Source organism: Littorina saxatilis, linkage group LG6 (genome assembly GCF_037325665.1).
Source record: "Littorina saxatilis isolate snail1 linkage group LG6, US_GU_Lsax_2.0, whole genome shotgun sequence".
Classification (NCBI taxonomy): Eukaryota; Metazoa; Mollusca; class Gastropoda; order Littorinimorpha; family Littorinidae; genus Littorina; species Littorina saxatilis.
In genome coordinates this window covers 20,279,664-20,303,422 of record NC_090250.1, presented here as the reverse complement: position 1 = coordinate 20,303,422, position 23,759 = coordinate 20,279,664, and the positions used below count along the sequence as shown (strand labels likewise).

The 23,759-nt window shown below is 41.9% G+C and overlaps 2 protein-coding genes across 4 annotated transcripts in view; one reads left to right on the top strand and one right to left on the bottom strand.

Moving 5' to 3' along the window:
• LOC138968707 (NF-X1-type zinc finger protein NFXL1-like) overlaps positions 1–3,855 on the bottom strand; it is a 30,145-nt gene extending 26,290 nt beyond the window's left edge. The window contains exons 1-2 of one of the 3 annotated variants that reach the window (XM_070341320.1): positions 3,788–3,855; positions 1,530–1,760 (exon numbers count right to left, since the gene is read on the bottom strand). In XM_070341320.1, the coding sequence (XP_070197421.1) occupies positions 1,530–1,725 (196 nt within the window). In that variant the 5' untranslated portion in view covers positions 1,726–1,760; positions 3,788–3,855. Of the gene's footprint in view, positions 1–1,529; positions 1,761–3,531 lie in introns of all 3 variants that reach the window. The other 2 variants (XM_070341318.1, XM_070341319.1) reach the window with 2 other exon arrangements.
• Positions 3,856–4,041: 186 nt separating this feature from the next.
• LOC138968705 (ubiquitin-protein ligase E3A-like) lies at positions 4,042–22,013 on the top strand. Its single transcript, XM_070341317.1, has 11 exons — positions 4,042–4,208; positions 7,674–7,715; positions 8,270–8,664; positions 9,144–10,402; positions 10,985–11,129; positions 11,351–11,556; positions 12,759–12,926; positions 13,396–13,551; positions 14,346–14,419; positions 15,079–15,222; positions 16,144–22,013. The coding sequence occupies exons 1-11, from the start codon at positions 4,168–4,170 to the stop codon at positions 16,262–16,264; spliced, it is 2,751 nt and encodes a 916-aa protein (XP_070197418.1). The 5' UTR covers positions 4,042–4,167; the 3' UTR covers positions 16,265–22,013.
• The last annotated feature ends 1,746 nt before the right edge of the window (positions 22,014–23,759 follow it).

Here is a 23,759-nt window from a genome sequence, read left to right as displayed (position 1 = left end):
TAAATATTCATTGCAACATTAATAGTCAGGAGCTTTGCCGGTGTTTCTGTGTCTGTCTTAAAAAAGATCAAATCACTTTCAACACTGTGCTCTTTTCTCTTTCAGCAAACATGGCTTACCAACCACCACCGCATTGTACTCTCTTGCGAGTCATTCAAACTGGTCGATGAAAATTTTCAAATTTTCAACACGTGCTCTAAACGCGGCGCGGTGAACCGTTTTGCGATACGAATTACGAAACTAAACACTTTTTTTTTCGGCTCTACTTCTTCCACTTCCGCCACACAACGAAAACGAATCTAAGCAGCGCTTTTCTGCACAGGTAGTACATCTAAGTATTGCAATTCGTGTACAAAATCCCTCCCATCTTCAAAATATTGCCACTAATACTACCCCTCCCATCGTAAATATTCATTGCAACCATTAATAGTTAGGTGCTTTGCCGGTGTTTCTGTGTCTACCCAGAAGCTCTACAGTAGATGGTAGGTACGACTACTGTCTGTGTGTGTATCTGTGTGTCTGTCTGTTCGCGATGCACTGCCAAAGTTCTGGACGGATCTGCATCAAATTTGGTGGGCATATTCAGGTGGACCCCGGGGCACAAACTGGTCGATGAAAATTTTCAACACGTGCTCTAAGCCGGCGAACCGCCACGCTGCATACTCTGTCTCGCGATCCACCCGGTGAAGCCGGGTATTCATATAGTATATATACATACACCCCCTTAAAAATATACTCAAACTGTCTGAATTATTCTAAAAAATTCTGTGTGTGCAAAAAGATAGGGCATCCATGCAGTCCCCCCCCCCCCCCCCTAAAAAAATAAAAATAAAAATAAATCAATAACAACCATGATAACAATAAACAAATCACCCATTAAACCACTGCAAAGAGTGTTTACTGCATTCTTTCAACTCTTAAACCCCTGTCACACTAGGGCTGCGTCCTCACGGAGTTGGCACGGCAATGTAAATTTCTCAGAGCGCTGTGGGATCGCAGGAAAATTCTGCGATTGACTGCGCTCTCACGGCGTGCTAGGAGTTGTCACTGCGCATCCACGGCGTGTCGATTAAACGGCAGTGCATGTATACAACAGGGGAGTATACCCTGCGGTATGGGGTTGGCTCACAACGTACTGGCAACTTCCTGCAAACGCTGACGGATGCGGTAGAAGCGCAGTGACATCTCCGTGCAAGCGCCGCTGACTACCACTGCGTCCGTACTGCGCGCCAACGGACCTCTTGTGGCGCTGTAGGAGACCTTGCTATGCTGCTATGGCGACCCTACGGCGTTCCTATTACGCGCATATCAGAACGCCGAGGGACGGCGCTTCTTTGTGCATGCTCAAAGTGCGCGCCTTTGCATGGCACTCATGGCGACCTCACCACGTCAAATGCAGATGCCACCGCGTTGCTCCGGCGCTGTAGGAGACCCTACTGCGAGCAACTTGACGTTCTTCATTTTTCTTGGACGCCGCGAGGACACAGCCCTAGTGTGACAGGGGTATTAGCTTTCTTTGTCGACTCTACCTTTTGCCTTCGAACTGTTGTTGTCTCCAGATGACCGAACATTTCCACCACCGCTGTTAGTGTTAGAATGTCGTTGCTTGCCAGGAAAGCCAGGGGAGTTGACATTATTTCCAGGCCTGTTGAAGTCTCCTTGAGAAGGCACCGCCCCCCTGCCTCGCCCTCTGCCCCTCCCTCGCAGGTATGCTGGTTTATCCATTTTCCCTGATCGCCAATCACTCGTCCCTGCTCACTCTAAAATTTGATTAAAAAAAAATAGGAACATTATTTTTGCAATGTATTGCGTTGTGATTTTAAAAAGTGTCCATTTTTTTAAGTGCTTCAAATACAAAAAAAACATCCGTCAACGTGATCCCTGCTCGAACAGGCAGCTTCTTCTCTCTACCCCCATGTTGTTAGCTGACATTATTGCAGACTTATACAGTTATGGGTAAGACGTCAGCCAGGCCAAGACTAACTCCTGCCCAGAGAAATTCAGGTACAGTGGAACCCCCCTTTTAATTAAGACCTCCAAAAATCTGAGAAAATCAGGTCTTAAAAAGGAGGGAGTCTTTAAATGGGGGTTATTTTACAGAGGTTATGAACAGAAAGTCTGAGAAAACAAGGTCTTAAAAAGGAGGGAGTCTTAAATGGGGGGTTCCACTGTACAATAAAGGAGAGGGAGAAAAGTATGTCAGTTTCTTCCAAGTGACACAAATTCGTGGTGAAACGCTTTGCATTTTACCCAAAACTTCAGATCATTTGAAAAAGCACTGAGTACTTAGGTCCCTTGAATGAGAACGATGAGTATTGCAGTGAAGTGAATTTTGAAGTTAAAACTACCATTTAATGATTTATCATCATAAATATTAAATAAGACCTCATCAGTGGAATACAGGTAGAAAGTGTGACATTGACAAACAAGGCCAGATGACGTCCTACCTCTAGCTGTATGTCACTATACTCCCCCCTGTAAGTTTGGAGAAGGGGTCTAATTCGACACAAAGTGGGTGCATTTCCTGTAGGTATTTTTCCTGTATACAGGGAATGAATGCACCAGGGTGCAGTTCCTGTCGGAAAACAGCTAGATCACATTCAGTCTCATGTCCTACGCAAGACTGCCAATGCTATAAACGGTTGTGTTCAGTTTTACTTTGAAAAGACATTAGTACTGCTACGCCGCTGTGATCAAATGCATGCTTTACTTGACTAACCAGCAGGAGTTAGAACAAGTGTTGACCTGAACAGAACAGCTGAAAGCACAGCAATACCGCACTGTGCTGGTCAAGTGGTCATATCATCGTCATGTAACACGTTACACAATGTTGACCGCAAAACCGCAGCAGCGATTTGCTGCTTGTCGCTATCCAGGTTTCCCAATTGCTTCGTTTCTGAAGCACGTGATGCGCACAAAAAATATTGGCGGTCTAGAAGTGTCGTCTGCGCAATAATAATAATAATAATATGGGAGATTTATAGAGCGCTTTACATTCTCAAAGCGCTTTACAATGACAAACATACATAATACATACAAAGCAAAGCAAAAGCATGTGCAGCAGCATTCAGCACACAAGTGAACAACGAAACTCAAACACTACATCAATACAATCTGCGCAATGATCGCGGCGGCTTTCTTGACCCCCAAGGACGACCACGCACGTTGTGAGACGTCATTCGTTAGACCTCAATTAGAGTTCATTCATTGAAACTTAAGTGAAAATACTGTCTTTGTTACACTTAGGATGAAAGGTTTGTGTTGGAACATTTCTAGATCAACAAACCTTCTGCAAAAACATCATTTTAGAGGGTGTCACGTGACCTTCAATGAGATGCGAGAAAACCACCAGGAAGTGCATTCGGGAAATTCCTTATCTACAGGAAGTGCACCTTCAGGAAATAAACACACTTTAGACCCCTTTAAACATTCTCAGGCTTCTGCATAAGTTTGCCCTAGATGCACACACGTTCTTAAAAAATATAACCGATTCAATTATTGCCGAACTCTTAGAACACATTCTAGACTTACCGATTCGCAGCTTGACTTGTGAGTCTTTGTGTGTGTGTCTGTTCTCAAATGCTGCGTGTGTCTGGCACCTGACCTATGTTTACAATACCTTTCCACTTCTCATGTTGTGGAGCAGACGAATGTATTGAAACCGACACGTCAGCTCCTTAATCCATTAACAATTGAAGCCCAAAATCAAACTTCGTAACTGCAATTGAATAGTGCTCAGTGCATTGATCGGTTACTGGCAAATTACCATACATCAATAAATGATTACATTAATGCTGAAACCTCTTCGTAACCCAGACTGAGCCAGCAACTGACTCGTATTAGGGCGCGGACATCTTGAAAGATGTTTCATGGGAAAACGATACATTTATTTTGACATACAAAATAAAAAGTAAATCCAAATGTTTACCAGGATTATATTAATTTTGTTTGTTTGATATATTCTGTTATGCTTGATTTAGTTTTTCTGTGTGAATCAAAGCTTTTCTCGAGCGTCTCGACACGCTTCGAGATCATCTTAAACATGGCGGACATTGTAAGATGACGAAGAAGGAGTAGTAATACTGACGACGTGTTTCACTTTCACGGGTGTTTGGAGTGGATCTTTTAGTTTATTTGAGTACCTGCCTTAAGTTGAGATCGTTTCGCATGAATCCTACCAACCAAGAAGGCGGACTACATCCCGCAAGGTTGGTGTGAAACTGTTGTTATGGGTGTAGCCTACAACGCAACTGAAAGTTGAGGCAACTTGACTTTCGATGTGCCGTGTGTTGTGTTTCACTTTCGATACATGTCAGTGTGGAGTTTTGATCTTTGCTTAACGACTGATTTTACGTCCGCATGTTTTCTTCTTTAGAAATCTGAGGCTATACCTTCTCAGCTAGCTGGCTCAGTTAACGACATTGGAAATGACATAGTAGTAGAACTTTACTGTCCCACAAAAGTCACATTCTTAGTCTTACCGCCTAAAAGAATGTTCTACTTCTAGTACTTCTACATTTATCGCCGATGGAGAATAACTTTATATTGTTGTGCTGTAGGCCCTACCTAATTCTGTGCTAGCTACACATGCATAGATGGTCGTACCCACCGTAAAAATATGACAACAACATTGATTCTGTTTAGCTATTATTTTCTGATGAAATAGAAAATGAAATAGATTAGCTATTCAATGAATGAATAAAAGTTTAATACAAAATCAAACAAAGTCAAAATCTTGTAATGTACTTTTGCGGTTTTTTTTCGAAGTGATTCTAAAGCAGTCAAATCAGTGGGTACATCCGTCGCGATATAACCTTGAATGGTTGAAAACGACGTTAAACACCAAATAAAGAAAGAAAGTGGGTACATGTAAGTTAACACTTCAAGATTGCTGTCGCCTACTTGGCAATGGCATGCTTTTTCTGTGACACTGACAGTACATTCACAGGGATGTTGCTACAAATCCATACCTATAGGACAAATGTCCTGAGTTCTTCAGCATCAATAGGACATTTGACCGCTTTCAGAAAGTCTAATAGGACATTATGAATTTGCGCCAAACAGCTTATAACACATTCCATGGAATTGTTCCAAAGTCATGTGCCCACACACACACGCACACACACACACACACACACACCTACGTGCGCGCGCTGTAGAACACACACATAATATAGTAAATACATCAACACAGTGTGTGTATAATGTTGTATTTGTTTAGTTTCAAAGAAACCACAACAAAGAAACCAACATGAACAACTTCAGAGCTCTTACTTTGATTACAAACTGCATGATTTGGATAAAAGTTGAAAAACAAAATGATCGGTTTGATCTAATGCTGATCTTTTGCGGCATAATTCAGTGCTTCGTCTCGTATCGAAAACAAAAGCAGACGACAAATTTAGTCAGTTGGAGTTGTCTCCCGTACTCCTGCAGCATGCACTGATCTAAAAATAATCCACTATAATAGACGGTTATACCCAAACGGCGCATACCGCAAACGGTTCGGGAATTCCCGACAAAAGAAAAGATCCGCACTGGCAACTCCAGTGTCAGCTGAACACGAGAGCGTTCTGTCTTTTAGAAGATTTGTATCTTGAAATGAAAATTAACGAATATCGCGCTGTCCGAAGGAATGGAGTACATATCGGACAATGACCACGCTCAGGCTAAAACGATAGGACATCTGACCGACATGCGGCAATGTGAATCGGACATTTGGGGATTTTCATCGATAAATGTCCGATGTCCGACGCCTAACGACATCCCTGCATTCATGAGATACCATCATCAAAGTCAGACATGCAAAATTGCAAAGAACAAGTAGGCTAGACTTTGAATGTTCCTGTACATCATTTTTTGTTCTGTTAAAAATATATATATATATATATATATATGTTACATGCACATATTCATAACATTTACTCACACACACACTGACAGTGAGACAGTGAGTCGAGTGAAACTGAAAGTGAAACGCACATGCTCACACCTGTGTCCTCAACTATTTAACATCAAAATGAGGTCTGTCGTTTGACGTCTTCTTCTTCAGTGTTCGACAGGTGCTGTTCTGCGGTGTAAGCATTAAGTGATTAACCAGAAATGTCAGGTATTTGACAACTTTTCATGTGAAAATACATGAAAAGAAATTGCCAGCCAGTCAGTCCTATAACTGGTTTTCATTGCAGCTGGCAGTTTTTGGTTTCAAAACACATTGTCGCACGTTTGTTAAACTAAGAGTCTGGTTGCCGTGTTTAAGGGATCAGTTTTTGATGGGATGTATTCTTTGTGTCTGTAAGTTTATAGTTAAAATAGTATACAGTTAAACTTAAACCTCCCATAGAGACCCCTACCATGGTACCAAGAACGACACATCCCATTTTCTGACTAATTCTTTCTCAACTTTGGGGCACAGATTCTGCTCACACTGTATCTGACCTCCGAATAGCCACACCTCATGTTTTCTGACAACGAACCAACACTCAACGGACTATGACGATTTTCATTTCAATTTACCCCAGGCACCTCTGATCAACGTGCTCTGATGCCATGTTATTGTTAAAGTTAAACTCTAGCACAAGTGAGCAATGGGCATTCTTAATTTGTTATCACCACGCATTTGCCTCTCATTAGACATCGCGGACAGACCGTCAGGTGCAGTAGTCATTCATGCATGCATTATATTTCTTGTGCTGGTTAGTCTAATTGCTTGAAATGTCCCCTACAGTCTCCCCTGCAGGCCTCTTTTAAATTTCAGTTACATGAGAATGCGTGTGTACTTGACGTCACTGTGAGTGTGAGAGCATGTATAGATCTACTATCTAGATAGATGATCTGCATAACAAAAAGAGTCTTAAAGAGAGGGAGAGAGTGAGTGTTATTGTGTGTAAGTCACTAAGTCAGTAAGTGTATACATGTCATGTGCATGCTTGCTAGTGTGCATGAGAGAGAGAGGTTGTTTGAGTGCATGTGCCCAGTTATATATGTCTTACTCTGATTCAGAGAGTGTGTGAGATAGAGAAAGAGAATGTGTGTGTGAGAGAGAGAGTGTGTAGTCATGACTGTATACATAATATTTGCATGTTGATGTGACACGGTTTTGGCAGAGATTAAATGTCACTGTCAGTGGTAGTTCACCTCCTCTCTCCCACTTGGCCCCCCACTCCACCTTCCCTCTCCTCCCCTCACTGGATTTCATTCTTGGCGGCCACAAAATCACACGTTTATTTTGAAATATGTTGCCCTCGTGTTGTAAGCAACGCAAGGAACATAGCTGCAGCAAGTAAGATACTAAGAAAGTGAGTGAAATTTATGTGAAGCATTACCTTCCTTTTAATGAAATGACCAGGGCATTTTATTAGGATGGGTTTGTATAGGTGTTTTGTGGTGTCCAAAAAGTTTGATTCCCAATAAAGACCCCTCCATTTTACTACCAATTTTTCTGGACATTTTCAACTTTCAAGGTCACACTTACAATTTGTGGTTTTCACTGGTTCGGAGAGCTCACGGAAGAGGTTGAGTTACATCACATACATTTAAATTTGATTGATATACACATTATATTAACTCAATAACTGCAAGATATTTCTACAAAATGTACTAATAACTTACTAATAAAAACATTACCACAGATTTTCTTGCAAATGCAGAATGTGTTTTGTTCTTTGTTTCAGTGTTTGTCCTGTTAGTGGTTCAGGTTCAGATCAAGACGAAATGTAAGTCTTTAGTTTTATTCTTAATACTGATGAAAGGGGTTTCCAGTTTGGATGGTTTTTTCCACACACAAATATATTCTAGCTATCTACCTTTGCTGTGTGTGTATACAATGCACAATATTCTGTTATTTCAATAGCAATCTTATATCTGTTTAATGACATCAAAAAAAGATTAGCTTTGTTACAATTTAAATCACATATTAGTAATATCAGTATTTTAATAAATTAAGACTTGCTTCATAGCTGCTAGGAAGGTTATTTCTGACCAAACAAAAACAAACAAGATAATATAAAGTTATTTCTACAAAAGTTTCTGGGTTACCATTATGTGTTGTGCTAAATTATTGCACACCATGGCAAATTGGCTTTAATTTTAAAACTAAAGAAATGTTTGTAAAACTTAATGTCAGATCTGTCACTTTGTTCACAGAGATCTACAACAAGCAGTTTCAACATAAACTTATTGTATGGATTGTTGATGCTGAAACTGAGAAAGCTAGTGGTTAAATACTAAGATTATCTGTACCATTCTAATGTGCAAGATTTGTGTTCAGGAAACGTCAGGCCGCTGCACAGCTGATCCAAAACTACTACATGCAGCTGACCGATGGCTGTGGAGACTCGGACTGTGATAACCTGACGTGTGCCTCCTGCCCTGACTTCACCTTCAAGTCTGTGGACAGGAACAAGCTGGCTCTACAGGCCATCTCCTTGTCGCGTGAGCGAGCCCGGCTGTGCGACGGCATCCCACAAAAATACGCCAAGTTCCCCGTGCAGGAGACGGGTGGACAGCAGGGCGTGTCACCTAGCGGGGAGGGGGGTAGCCGCAGCAACGACGGTGCTGTGGCTGGTGTCAGTGGGACGTCGGGCAGGGGAGGGGCAAAGGTGAAGCAAGGCGTCACCACCCCCTCCCCCTCCAGCTCTGTGTCAAGTCTAAGCAGCAAGCCAGGTAGGTGCCATGGCCACTAGTGGTTGTAAAATCAAGGTACATTTTCAGACCTTATATAGTGTGTATTAGAAGGTCTGACAAAATCAGGTCTTAAAGGGGTTGGCCAGAGACTTTAAGGGGATGAGGGGTGGGGCACTGTACTGGATTCATTGGCTTTGTTACTGTTTTCTTTTCATTTTTGCCCTAGTCTGATCATTTATTCTGTTTTCATTAAAAATTCAACAGCAATTGGTCATATGTACCAGTTAATATTTTATGTGACCGGTTTCTTCCTGCAAAAGATAATGCAATCACGACAGGTGTTGTAGACTTGGCTTAACTGGCTAGCGTAACAAAGTGACAAGCTTTGTGATAGCCAGAATTCACGCTTGAAAGGAAATAAAGGTTTCGATAATGGCTAGCATGATTACTGATTATGTGTATGATTTTTGAATTAACCTTGCTGTGACTTAATTCTTTTTTGTGTGCTCATGTTTCAGTGGAAGATGTACACTTTTTGGATGAAGAAAAGGTCAGCGCACTAATCAAAGAGGGTCAGACCACGGGCAATTGGCATCGATTGATTCGCACCATCGGTTCAGTGTTCAGCAACCCAGAGTCTTTGATGCAAAGTTTTCACACCTCTCCCGCCAGCCATTCCACGACAGAGCCGGACCCCGACAAAGACATTGACGACACAGAAACAGAAGCCATGCATGTCGACCACTCGCCTGTACAGGAGTGCGGCGACGACTTTGTGCCTTCCGTCTCCGCCGGCAACTTGTCACAAGGGGATGTGAACGCACAGGCAGACTTGCCATGCAGCGTGGACATGGATTCTCTCCACCGAGCCTACAGTCAGTTGTTATCCCTCCCCGACCTGCCTTTCCAAGGACCGCTCATCAACGCTTTGATAAGCCTGTCGCGGGCGCTGCAGATGGATTTCAAGTACCACCACAGCGTGGACAAACACCCCAATCTCATCAACATTTTTGTGATAATCATGGAGTACCCTAACCTCCACAGCCCCGAGTACCTGGAGGCGGCCTTTCCGGCCTTCTGCAAGGCGCTGGGACTGATGCCTGTGTCCGCCCAGGCGAGACTTGTCAAGGTGTGGGCGTGGTACGGAACGCAGCGCCTCACCGAGATGCTTCACATGTTGCAGCAGCTCATCACAGTGCGCATCATCAACCACGAAGGTCGCTGGGGTCGTAGTTTCCAGCTGAACGACGACGAAGCCATCAGCGGGGCATGCAGCGTGATGAAAGTGGTGTACTATGCCAGCCTGTATGGCGGTGTTCACGACAGCCCTGAGCTGCTGGAGGTGGAGAAGCGAATGAACGAGGCGGACATGCAGAACATGGCCATGGAAGGGGCCATCGGCATGGAGCCCAAAGAACAGTCTCAACCTAGAGAAGACCCGCTAGGAAAAGAACTGGGTATTGTGCCTCTGAATGGGCGAAAGCCCATGATTGCTGCAGAGGAGTTTGTCAATGAACCGTTAAACGAGCACATTGACATCAGCACAGACTATGCGTACTACAGGTCAGAACCTGAGAGCAAATTTTCCTTTATGGTACACAGTTTTGTGCTGAACACTGCGTCAAAACACATGCTGATGTATTTCGACAACCGTATCCGCATGTTGCAAGAAAGGCGCACATCTTTGCTACAGACTATCATGAACGGAGGGCCTCCGATGCCTTACCTACGTCTCCAAGTGCGCAGGAATCATGTGGTTGAAGACGCCTTATTGCATGTAAGTCCTCTAGTTCAGTCAAGGTGTTTATGGCCATACATTTTCTTTCTGGAAGTGAGTATGTGAACGTTAGGCTGACAAAATAAACGATTTACTAGATTGTAAAGGAAGAACAAACATTAGACATCGAGTAAAATAAAGGCAAGAGCATCATGTGCCATGATTTGACCTCTTTCCCACACATGTGACGCTGGCGATTTGTGAAGCCCACTTCACCCCACCCCTCAACACTCCCATCTGCCGTAGTGCCTGCCCTTGGTGGTGTTTGATATTGAGCAGATGAAATTCAGATTTAAGATCCTAAGTGACCAGTAAAAATAATGTTTTGTTAATACAGTAGAACCCCCCTTCAAAGACATCAAAAAACCTGAGAAAATCAGTTTTTTTAAAAGGAGGGAGTCTTAAAATGGAGGTAAATTTGCAGAAGTTGTGATCAAAAAATCTGAAAAAGCAAGGTCTTAAAAAGGAGGAAGTTTGAAATTGGGGGGTCTTAAAGGGGGTTCCACTGTGTGCCACCAACCTTCAGAACCAAGACTGTTTGTCTGAATGAAAACAATTACAAACCGAAACGATTGTGTGCAGTTGGAGATGCGAGCCATGGAGAATCCAGCTGACCTCAAGAAACAGCTGTTTGTGGAGTTTGAGAATGAACAGGGCCTGGATGAGGGGGGAGTCTCCAAAGAATTCTTTCAGCTGATAGTTGAAGAGCTCTTCAATCCGGATTTTGGTAAGGCTTTCTTTGAGCTGCTTCCTTGCACATGTTGTTTAAAAAAAAGTTTACAATGTTTTGTCACTGACAAAAAGAAATCTGAAACCGGTAGATTTCTAATGTTCCAAAATTAAGACTCAAAACCAGGAATGGTAATTTTATGAAATGTTTAATTGACAAAACGAAACATTTAGTGATTCACATACGAAGTGTCTAAAGAAATCATTCCTTGTGTGCAGGCATGTTCACCTTCAATCAGGAAACGCAGCAGTTCTGGTTCAACCCCTCGTCCTTTGAAACGGAGAGTCAGTTCATCCTGATCGGCATCGTCCTGGGACTTGCCATCTACAACAGCTGTATCCTCCACGTCCAGCTGCCCATGGTCACCTACCGCAAGCTGTTGGGCAAGAAGGGAGTCTTTGGGGATCTGATGGACGTTGAACCCGTAAGTGTTGGGAGGGGGTGGGTGGATGTGTTGTGTGTGTGTGTGTCCAGCAACCCATGGTCACCTACCGCAAACTGCTGGGCAAGAAGGGAGTCTTTGACTTTTAGGACCTGTTGGTAGTGGAACCCGTAAGTGTTGGGGCCTTGGTGTGTGTGTTGGGACGGGGGGGGGGGGGGGGGGGGGGGGGGTGTTGTGAGTGTGTGTCCAGCTTCTCATAGTCACCTACCGCAAGCTGCTGGGCAAGAAGGGAGTCTTTGAGGACCTGTTGGATGTTGAACCTGTAAGTGTTCGGGCCTTGGGTGTGTGTGTGGGGGGGGGGGGGGGTGTCTGGTGTTGGGTAGGGATGTCTGTGTGTATGGGGTGAGGGGGTGGTGTTTGTGTGTGTGGGTGTCCAGCTACCCATGGTGACCTATCGCAAGCTGCTGGGCAAGAAGGAAGTCTGAGGACCTGTTGGACCCGTAAATGTTGGGGCCTTGGTGTGTGAGTGGGGGGGGGGGGGGGGGGGGGATCTGGTGTTTGGAGGGGGGGGGGGGGTGAGGGGGTGGTTTCTGTGTGTGTGTCCAGCTACCCATGGTGACCTATCGCAAGCTGCTGGGCAAGAATGGAGTCTTTGATGACCTGATGGCTGTTGAACCGTTAAGTGTTGGGGCCTTGATGTGTGTGAGGGTGGGGGGGGGGGGATGTGTGTGTGGGGAAGGGGTTGTGTTGTGTGTGTGTGTGTCCAGCTACCCATGATGACCTACCGCAAACTGCTGGGCAAGAAAGGTGTCTTTGAGGACCTGATCGATGAGGAACCCGTAAGTGTTGGGGCCTTGGTGTGTGTGTTGGGTGGGGGTGGGGGGCTGTGGGCAATCTTGATCCACTATTGACGTGCTTTATGCCCCATGCCTAGTCCCTGCTTTGTCGGGAAAATGTGTCTGCTTGTGGGTGCAAGCGTGTGTGTGTGCATTTGTGTGTGTATTTGTGTGTGTGTGTGTGTGTATTAGAGAGAGAGTCAAAGGGGGGAAAGTAAAGCTGTTTGCAGCTAAAGTTGATCAAAAAAGTAACTAGGGCTACTGGTATTTGTGAGTCACTCAGAGGGGTTTGGCGAGGAGGTTGTTATATCATGTTTGTTTGTTTCTATGATATTATATAATCTGTTATTTGTTACTCTACTTATTATTTGGATTTGGGATGAGACATGTATCACGTTACCTTTTCAGACGTTAGCCAGCAGCCTGCAGCAGATATTGGACTACGAGGGCGACGACATGGAGGATGTGTTCATGCAGACCTTCCGCATCGGCTTCCAAGACATCTTCGTCAACTCTATCCAGCACGACCTCAAGGAGGGTGGTGGGGAGATCTTTCTCACGCAGCGTAACAAGCGGGTGGGTGGCTGCTTTGTCGTGGTCCTTTGTTTGTTTGCTTGTTTTGTGCAGGTTGTGATAGGTTTTGTTTGAAATTTTCTATCTTGTCTGGTGACTACAGTGTTTACCCTTAAAAGTAATTTCAAGCTGTGCTTGTCTGTTGGATTTTATACGCTTCCGTTTAGTTTGTTTTCTTGTCTGTGTTAAGCCTGCTTAGCGAAGCTCGACACACGAAGCTTTAGCACTGAGTTTTCTGCAAAAAGACTTTGCAAAGTCGCCTTCAAGCTCAATTCAGGACTGCCTTAAGTGTCTGTCTGCATCTTTTTCACTGTCTCCATTTTCCTGTCTGTCTGTCTTGTCTGTCTGTCTGTCGGTGAATGCTTGCATAGGTTGTAGCAGTTATTGTGCTTTGTACATCTCGCAAATAGTGAAGTAGCCCGCTCGATTAGTTCAAATAGTTGTAAAATAACATCCTTTCTTCTTTCCCCAGGAGTTTGTGGACTTGTACGCAGACTTCATTTTGAACAAGTCAATAGAGACACAGTTCCGTGCCTTCAAGAAGGGCTTTCTGATGGTGACCAACGAGAGTCCGTTGCGGTATCTCTTCCGCCCCGATGAAGTTGAGGAGCTGGTCTGTGGCTGCAAGGTAAGGAGTGACCATGGTCATTGTGCTGGACATTTTACAAATTTGAATTTCTTTTTCATAGTACAACCCAGAATCTCAAAAAAACTGGTTGGTCTGTCGTATCAAACAGTCTTAAAAAAAAAGGCAAAGTCTGGAGTGATATTTTTTTTGGGGGGGGATCATTATCAGTATCAGCTGAGGGGTTCCTAATGGCACTTAGCACTTGCGGGGCTACTTGGTTCAGAGAAGCTGTCTCCCTCATCCGAATGGAAAGATTATATATGTACAACCGTTTCAGTCTCCCCACCATATAGGCAGCTATACTCCGTCTTCGGAGAATTTTAAAATGAAGCATCCCGGTGAAGGGGCTACTTAGTGAGAAGGTAGCCATAGAAGTACAGGATCACTGCTGACCACACATGATTGGTCATCGTCACTGCTTACTTTTACCCAACAAGCTTCGTTTAAACCAATGTGATGCCACTGGACACAACAAAGTGCTCAGTGATACAACATGACAGTAATATGACAATTTCACTTTTTAAGAACATCAGCCTAGGACTAAGTCTTTTTCTCGTGAGCTAGATGTATTTGTTTGGCATTGTGCTTCGTCCACTTGAGGATAACACTTGTCACAAATGATGTGCTAAATCCATGGTTGGTGTATGCCTGCTCCACAAGAGAATTGCTTCCCTTGCACTAAACACTGACGGCTTTAGTGAACGTAGTATCATTGGTTCCGTTTGTGTCAAGATGTGTGGATGAAAAGGGATTCCCTCTCCAACCTCACTTTTGTTCTCTGTTGCTTTTGACAGGAATATGATTTCTGTGCCTTGGAACAGTCTACAGAGTATGACGGAGGATTCTCTTCAACTTCACAGTCAGTCAGGTAGGGCGCTTTCTAGATGTCTGTACTATGTACTTTGAACTTAAAGAAAAGCATGTCTTTGGTACTTTAATTCTCTTGACTTTTGAAATGTTGAAACTGTTTTCTCAAATGAACTTGGTGGTAACAAATTCATTCAACATTACATGCAAGCCGTGATACGTGTTTTCAACAGTAGGATTAGGGCATTGCATGAACTTTTCTTCACGGCTTTGGAAACTCAAGTTGCAATTTTGCATGCAGGTTAGACATGTGGAACACAATTTTCCATTTTAATGAGTTCATTTTGATGGACAATAAAGTGTTGTTATTATAATTGTTATTATACAGTTCAGCTATTGATTTTGCTCGGTGACAATCCCCAGTAACAAGGTACTCATTAGACAAATTGACATTTTGCTTTTGTATAATAACCAGCAGGAATTCCCAGCTGAGCGCGGGTTGTGAGGTGCAACCAAATTCCTACTGGTACTTTTTACACAGGAAGATGTAAGACTAAGAGGGAAAAATATCTCCTGCTCAAACTCAACCAAATACCTACCCACCTACACACAAATATAAGACGTAAAGACATCTCCCCCTTTATGCTATGCCTGCTTCTGCAGTTTGATACAATTTCTAAGTGAATCTTAAATGAAGTTGTATAGTATATTTTGTGACAGGCATTTCTGGGAGGTGGTGCACGAGTTCAGCGATGAAGACAAGAAGCGTCTCCTTCAGTTCACCACAGGGTGTGACCGTGTGCCTGTCGGGGGATTGTCCAAACTCAAGTTCATCATCGCTCGCAATGGACCTGACTCGGACAAGTAAGAACATCTATAATAATAATGACAATTTATATAGTGCAAACCACAGTAATCTATGCTCTGCGCGCTTTATATATGAACTATGAATAAGAACACACTATTTAACATAACATCTAATACGTATACATTCTAGCAAAATAACGCAACAATAAACTTACAAAAACACATCAGCCACTTACGTACAATACCATGAAGATAGATACACAACGCACAATAAATCATGTACAATCAACATTGGAAGATCTCAACTTAAACACACACACACACACACACACACACACACACACACACACACACACACACACACACACACACACACACACACACACACACACACACACACACACACACACACACTCTAACAAACTGTTACACAACACACATCATGTACAGCCATCTCTTTGACTTTAACAGGGCAGGTGGAGAGTTGTCTATGATGATTCTTAGGTCACAAGTCCGAATCTTTATGATTCTATGAGCAGCAGTACATACAGCTTGTTTGTGTGTGAGCTTGTAACCAATGATTAATTAAAGTGGGAATCCCTGTTACTGTTTGGGATGGATGGTTTGGATAATATCTATCAATTATCTGTAATCAGTCTCTGTTGAGATGGTCCGTTCATGTTGCCAGAGACTGATCCCATCCAATGCACATTCAGCTAAGTCTGTTATTTATTTGTTGGATTTGCTTCATAATTATTTGTCCACTATAAAGACTATTGGGTCGATGTACTTATAAATGTCTTGTTTTGTCAAAATCATAACGATCATTAAAGTAACATTCTTGGTTGTTTTTTTCTGGGTTTGGGAACGTTAGCAGTCTGTTTTAGGATTTGTGAATATCCAAGTCTATATTGAGCGAATAAGCTCTACAAAATTATAACGGTGCAACTGAAATAAATATTGTTCTTGTTGTTTCAGGTTACCCACATCTCACACGTGTTTCAATGTACTGCTGTTGCCGGATTATTCCACCAAAGAAAAGCTGAAAGAACGTCTGCTGAAGGCTGTGACGTATTCCCAAGGTTTCGGCATGCTTTGAGCTCTACATCTGACATTGGAGGAACATCTGCGTTTGAAAAACTTTCAAGGAATAATTTTCAGCTGTTTCGTTACTGACTTTGCGCTTTCTAACTGTGCTTGTGGCAGTTTTTGACTCACCTGAGTAATGGGTGAGTGAGTATTCATTGAGTTTTTAGGCTTGTTTCATCTCCTTTTCTTTCTCTCCCTGCATCCCCTTTCCCATCCTGTGGCTTGGAGTCAGACTCTTACTATTTTTTTATTTATTTTTTTAAACCTTAAATCATCAAAATATTGCTTGAGCATTTTATGTGGTTTAAAAGGAAGCATATACATTATGCATCAATTCATTGCTGAGAGTTTGTCATACTCTTGTGCACTTTTCATATAAAAATACCTTAGACTGGAGACATACATACATTTGCTCATCAGTGTGTCTTAACTTAGATGGGGAATTGTAAATTGAAGAGATGCTCCAGCTTCGCCTATGACATAGAATACCTGAGGTGTGAAACCGACACGAGGCGACGGGCGCAGTGGCCGAGTGGATAAGATGTCGGCCTCCCAAGCAGAAGGTTGTGGGTTCGAATACCGACGGCACCTGGTGGTTTAAGGTTGGAGATTTTTCTGATCTCCCAGGTTAACGTATGTGCAGACCTGCTAGTGCCTTATCCCCCTTGGTGTGGTCTTGCAAGCACAAGACCAAGTGTGCACAGAAAAGATCCTGTAATCCATGTCAGAGTTCGATGGGTTATAGTAACACGAAAATACCAAGCATGCATCCCCCGAATGTAAAACCCACTCGTGCAAAAAACACGAGCGAACGTGGGAGTTTCAGCCCATGAACGCAGAAGAAGAAAAAGAAGATATGGGGAGGGGAGATGGCCCAGTCGCTATTAGCGGGGGTTCAACCCAGGAGGGATGTATTTGCAATGCATTCTAACAGTGCTCCAATCCTTCTCTGCTTTTTATATTTAGTCAAGTTTTGACTAAATATTTTAACATCGAGGGGGAATCGAAACGAGGGTCGTGGTGTATGTGTGTGTGTGTGTGTGTGTGTGCGTGCGTGCGTGCGTGCGTGTAGAGCGATTCAGACCAAACTACTGGGCCGATCTTTATGAAATTTTACATGAGAGTTCCTGGGATTGATATCCCCGAACGTTTTTCTCCTTTTTTCGATAAATGTCTTTGATGACGTCATATCCGGCTTTTCGTGAAAGTTGAGGCGGCACTGTCACGCTCTCATTTTTCAACCAAATTGGTTGAAATTTTGGTCAAGTAGTCTTCGACGAAGCCCGGACTTCGGTATTGCATTTCAGCGTGATGGCTTAAAAATTAATTAATGACTTTGGTCATTAAAAATCTGAAAATTGTAAAAAAAATTAAAAAATTATAAAACGATCCAAATTTACGTTTATCTTATTCTCCATTATTTTCTGATTCCAAAAACATATAAATATGTTATATTTGAATTAAAAACAAGCTCTGAAAAATAAAAATATAAAAATTATTATCAAAATTAAATTTTCCAAATCAATTTAAAAACACTTTCATCTTATTCCTTGTCGGTTCCTGATTCCAAAAACATATAGATATGATATTTTTGGATTAAAAACACGCTCAGAAAGTTAAAACGAAGAGAGGTATAGAAAAGCGTGCTATCCTTCTCAGCGCAACTACTAAACCGCTCTTCTTGTCAATTTCACTGCCTGAACGGTGGACTGACGATGCTATGAGTATACGGTCTTGCTGAAAAATTGCATTGCGTTCAGTTTCATTCTGTGAGTTCGACAGCTACTTCACTAAATATTGTATTTTCGCCTTACGCGACTTGTTATATTTAGTCAAGTTTTGACTAAATATTTTAACATCGAGGGGGAATCGAAACGAGGGTCGTGGTGTATGTGCGTGTGTCTGTGTGTGTGTGTGTGTGTGTGTGTGTGTGTGTGTGTGTGTGTGTGTGTGTGTAGAGCGATTCAGACTAAACTACTGGACCGATCTTTATGAAATTTGACATGAGAGTTCCTGGGTATGAAATCCCCGAACGTTTTTTTCGTTTTTTTGATAAATGTCTTTGATGACGTCATATCCGGCTTTTCGTGAAAGTTGAGGCGGCACTGTCACGCCCTCATTTTTCAACCAAATTGGTTCAAATTTTGGTCAAGTAATCTTCGACGAAGCCCGGGGTTCGGTATTGCATTTCAGCTTGGTGGCTTAAAAATTAATTAATGACTTTGGTCATTAAAAATCGGAAAATTGTAAAAAAAAAATAAAAATTTATAAAACGATCCAAATTTACGTGTATTTTATTTTCCATCATTTGCTGATTCCAAAAACATATAAATATGTTATATTCGGATTAAAAACAAGCTCTGAAAATTAAATATATAAAAATTATTATCAAAATTAAATTGTCCAAATCAATTTAAAAACTTTCATCTTATTCCTTGTCGGTTCCTGATTCCAAAAACATATAGATATGATATGTTTGGATTAAAAACACGCTCAGAAAGTTAAAACAAAGAGAGGTACAGAAAAGCGTGCTATCCTTCTTAGCGCAACTACTACGGTAACCCCGCTCTTCTTGTCAATTTCACTGCCTTTGCCATGAGCGGTAGCCTGACGATGCTACGAGTAAAATGGCATTGCGTTTCATTCTGTGAGTTCGACAGCTACTTGACTAAATATTGTATTTTCGCCTTACGCGACTTGTTCTGTTCTGCCTTTTCTTTCAGCAGCAACAGGATTACTCTATTGTTTTTGTTTCATTGAGTGTTTCCAACTTGACGAAACCTACTGTGGATTTGTTCTTCTTGTCTGCTCTTTCTTTGTGTGTGTGTGTGTGTGGGGGGGGGGGGGGGATCAAAGAGAGGGAGAGAGAGAGAGAGGCGTACCAAGTTTGTGTGTGTATGGGATGTTACCTAATAGATAAACATGATTTTTTTCTGAGAATTGTCTAAAATAAAAATGGAGGTAGCAAATGCATGTTGAACTACATGTTTATTTACAAAGATGGAATGCAAGGATACCATTTTTGACATTCGTCTACACATGTTCTCTCTCTGTCTTAAATAGTCATGTGTTAACTGACGTTGGTGTAATGTAACAGATGGTTAGTTATGTGCGTTTAAAAATGAAGTGAGAACGTTTTCGGAACTGTGAGCATGGGAGGCAATAATTTGTAGGTTAGCGTTCATGCTTAATTCTTGAAATTGAACTTTTGATGCTTGGAAAAGTATGGGAAATAGGATTGCGAGAATTATTGGTACATGTAATTGTATCTCGCGTTCTCATTTTGTTTATCAGTGCCGTTCCATGCTGCTGTCCTTGTGTTCGCATGAAAACATGAGAATGAGGAGAGAGTGTGAATGAGTTTTGGTTCATACAGATTGACTCTCCATTTCTGCATTTTAATATTGGTGATATGACATTATACAGTATAACGCGTGGACACTGTGGAATCACACAACAAGCCAGATAAACTGCACTGAACTAACCTGGCAACAGTATTTCTTTACATGAGAGAGTGCCTAACACAGCCCCCGCATAATACTTGGTCAATTGTCTCCATTGCTGTGGTTGTAATGTGACTGGTTTTGTACTTATTTTCTTTTCTTTTCACCATACACATTTTTCCCGTGGCAGTGTTTGTGTCCTTGAAATGTATGCAGGTTTTCCAGTACGTAGCCTTTTGCATGTCCATAGGCACCAACGGGGAAAGACTTATTCCCTTTTGAAGCGCATTATTTGTGATATTGTACATCAAAATGGTACAGAACGGTACAATTATCAGGAACGTGATTGTGTACATCAAAATAGTACAGTACAGAACTGGTAATATTACTTATTAGGAGGAATGGCTTGCCATACTTTTGTTGCTATGCATGATTTCCCACCATCATCTAGTGTAGATGTGTGTTCCAGCAGTGTTACTGAAGAATACAGTCATGGCCAGCAGTGTAAGCAAAAAGGAACAATCAATAACAAGCATTCAAAGAATAATTTAGAGTTTGGTTCCAGGCTAGTATTTTTGTTTCAACTGATTAGTTAGAGAGTCTTAGTAATGCCTAGTGTTAACCTTTCTGAGGCAGCCATCTGTCTGGCTGTATAGATGATAGAATATTAAAATATGAAAGCTTACATTTTGGCGGATGCTATTGAAGCTGAGGCTTTGAAACTGTGCACACTTCTAACATTATATGACCTGCAGATATGCCACACATCTGGTTGACCCTCATCAATTTTCAAGGTCACAGCAGAATTAAATTTGGATCAAAAAAGGGCAAATGATCATGTTGTTGAATGATATTGAAGCCAGAGCATAAACTTGCCTCACTTCTAGGGTTTGATAGTCTCCAGACCCAAGTCGAGCTGACCCCCATCAAATTTGAAGGTCATGGCGGGGCAAAATTTGAATGATAATTTTTGTACAGTTTTTTTTAAGCTAATGCTTAAAATGTCACAGTTACAAGTTTTGATGACATCAAGACATTAGGCAAATTTACTTGATCCAAGTTGAATTTCAAGGTCAAATTAGGGTCGACATTTTGTAAGAAATTAAAAATGATCTTTTTCTTGAACGATTGTTTTAAAGCTAAAACCTTGAAACTTTACACACTGGTGGGGTTTGATGACCTCCAACGTAATCCAAGTCGAACCGATTAAGTCAGAGGTGTGAGGGTCACTAAGTAGAAAATATTTTCTTGAACGTTTATGAAGCTAATAAAGCTGTTAATTTGATTCTGATTGATGTTATGTGTGACAAAGGTGATCAGTACATGCACTTGCTCTTCTTTTACAATTAAAAGGCAATTTGTCATTAGCATCAGATGTAATATTTTCCACAGACTGTTTTATTTAACTTTTTTTTTTCTCATTTGATTTTTTTTTTCAGGGGGGGGAGGGGTGGGGTGAACAGATGACTCGAGTGGTAGGGTGGAGGGAGGGAGGAATGGGGGGATGATGTCCTGTTCTTTCTTTTTGTTGAAGAAATTGAAACGGAAGCTCCAAAATTCAAGTTATATGGGGTGAGAGGGTTGGTGCTGGTTTAATTTTCTGTAGCGCTGAATTATATTTAGGCAGAAAATTGTGCCTATAGTTAATTTCCAATTGTCAGAGAAAATGTTTGTGTTGTATTCTAAGATGGGTTTTATTTTATGTAAGCTTTTTTTTAAATGAACAGTGAAAATGAAGTTAATATAGAGCGAATTTCAAACTTGATGCAGTGACCGAATAAACGTTGAGTCACGCGCAAATGCAGTGGAACAACCTTCTCCCCCCCCCCCCCACCCCCCCTTTTGAAGACCTCCAAAAGTCTAAGAAAATCAGGTCTTGAAAGGGAGGTAGATTTAGAGAGGTTATGAACAGAAAATCTGAGAAAGCAATATGTTAAAGAGAAAAAGTCTTAAATAAGGTGGGGGGGGGGGGGGGTTACTGTTACCTTATCAAATACTGTTTTGGCTACCTTATTGTTTCAAGTTCAAGTTTAAGTCTGGCTGTGAAGATATTTTAAACTGAAAACTTTTAAATGCATAAGGGAAGTACTTAAAAGGAGCTGCAAAATAGACCCAATGAATGATAATGTTTGTCATGTGTACTTGGTTTTTTCACACAACCAGGAGCAAATGGAAATGAGTTGTTTAAGCCATGTAACAATTCATCAAGAGAGACTTGAAACACACGTGTGATTTTTTTTTAATGTGTGGTTCATTAGCAGGCTTTTTTATGTTGTTGATTACATCTTGAGATTGGTGATTAAAATCGAAAATATGTCTTCTGTGTGTGTGTGTGTGTGTGTGTGTGTGTGTGTGTGTGTGTGTGTGTGTGTGTGTGAGGTCGTTATCATTGATAGTGTTTGCCTGTGTGTGCCTGTAAGTCCTCTCTCTCTCTCTCTCTCTCTCTCTCTCTCTCTCTCTCTCTCTCTCTCTCTCTCTCTCTCTCTCTCTCTCTCTCTCTCTCTCTCTCTCTCACACACACACACACACACACACACACACTGGCACTGTCAGTCTGTGTTCTGGTGACCATGGAGTTTTTAACCCCCATGGTTAGGGCCTCTAACTTTTTAAAAATGTACATTAACTGAACAAACAACAAAAATATGAAAACGAGTACGACTTTGTAAAAACATACACATGACTCAAGCAAAAAATCTGTTTTCCACCTCAGGTAACACCTTCGTAACAGAAAAATGTCACGTAAAACCCATAAACTGTACAAGTTATCAAACACACACACACACACACACACACACACACACACACCGCCTCTTCGAAAACCAATGCAGAAAATTTATAATTACCGTGGGTGTGACAAACAGCTGTATCGCCCTACAATCCTAATTAGCCGTTACGTCAAGATGAAAGTGAGAAGTAAACATCGCTGGTTATCTTGTCATCGCTTAGGCAGTGTATTTCTGTTCTACGGTGTGAAGTTGTCTGTCACAGTTATAGTCGCGGTTGCACGTGCAAGGCATCTGATACACATTAATCAGTGGTACAATAAGTGTCGGCCTTCTTTTGATTAAAGGCACAGTCCCTCCCCTTAAAACAGCACTTTAGCCTACATAGGCGAGGGAGACTACCCATGTGATAAATGAACCATCTTTTCCTACGTGTTTATATCATGTAAATGAGGTTGGGTCAAACTACAGTTTAGCGGGGACCTAATTTTCCACTGCTCATGATGACCAAAATAACGAGAAAAACTTCATTCTCGAAACACTTCTGAACTTGCTGTTTTTCTCGCATTTCAATATTTAACAAAAAGTACAAACTCATGTAAACCTGGTACAGTATCAAATACCAAACCATTGTCTAATTTCGCTACCTCAGATCACAGGGGCTTGTATCAAAGAGCCGGTCGATCATTATTTACTCCTTCATCCTTACTGTATCCTTACTACTACTATTCACTAAGAATACAGTAAGGATGAAGGAGTAAACAATGATCGACCGGCGCTTTGATACAAGCTCCTGTGCTCAGATCTACCCAAGCTTTTACCATGGAATATAATGTAACCGAGTGCCGTAACACTACGATCACCTCGGGAGGCGAAGTGCAATCAAACAGGATTGAAAATGTTGGGGCTAATTTCTTAGCCCTACAAAAACTGTTATGCAAACCCGAAGGTTTCCATGAACATACAGACAATCGGAAACCACCAGACCCCATCACAAACAGAATTCCACAATCAACCGGTGTTGACTTAAAGGCCAACAACTCGGGTGCAGAGTCTGCTGTGAAAGGAGCGGTAGCCTCCCCTGTCACAATAAGACCATCCCTCCATTTGGACGAGACACTAACAATATACAGCCTTGCTGCTTTCTGTGTACAGTGAAAATGATTTATTGAACTAATTTAGCAGATTGGCATGGGTGTCACCTACAACATTATTATTTCTTTCTTTAATTCCCGTTTTGCACAGCAAGGGCCCAGGTTATTGTGTTTTCGTATGTGTCCAATTGGAGGGATGGGTTGTCTTTATCCTATTCATATGTTCTGTCTGGGCAGATCTG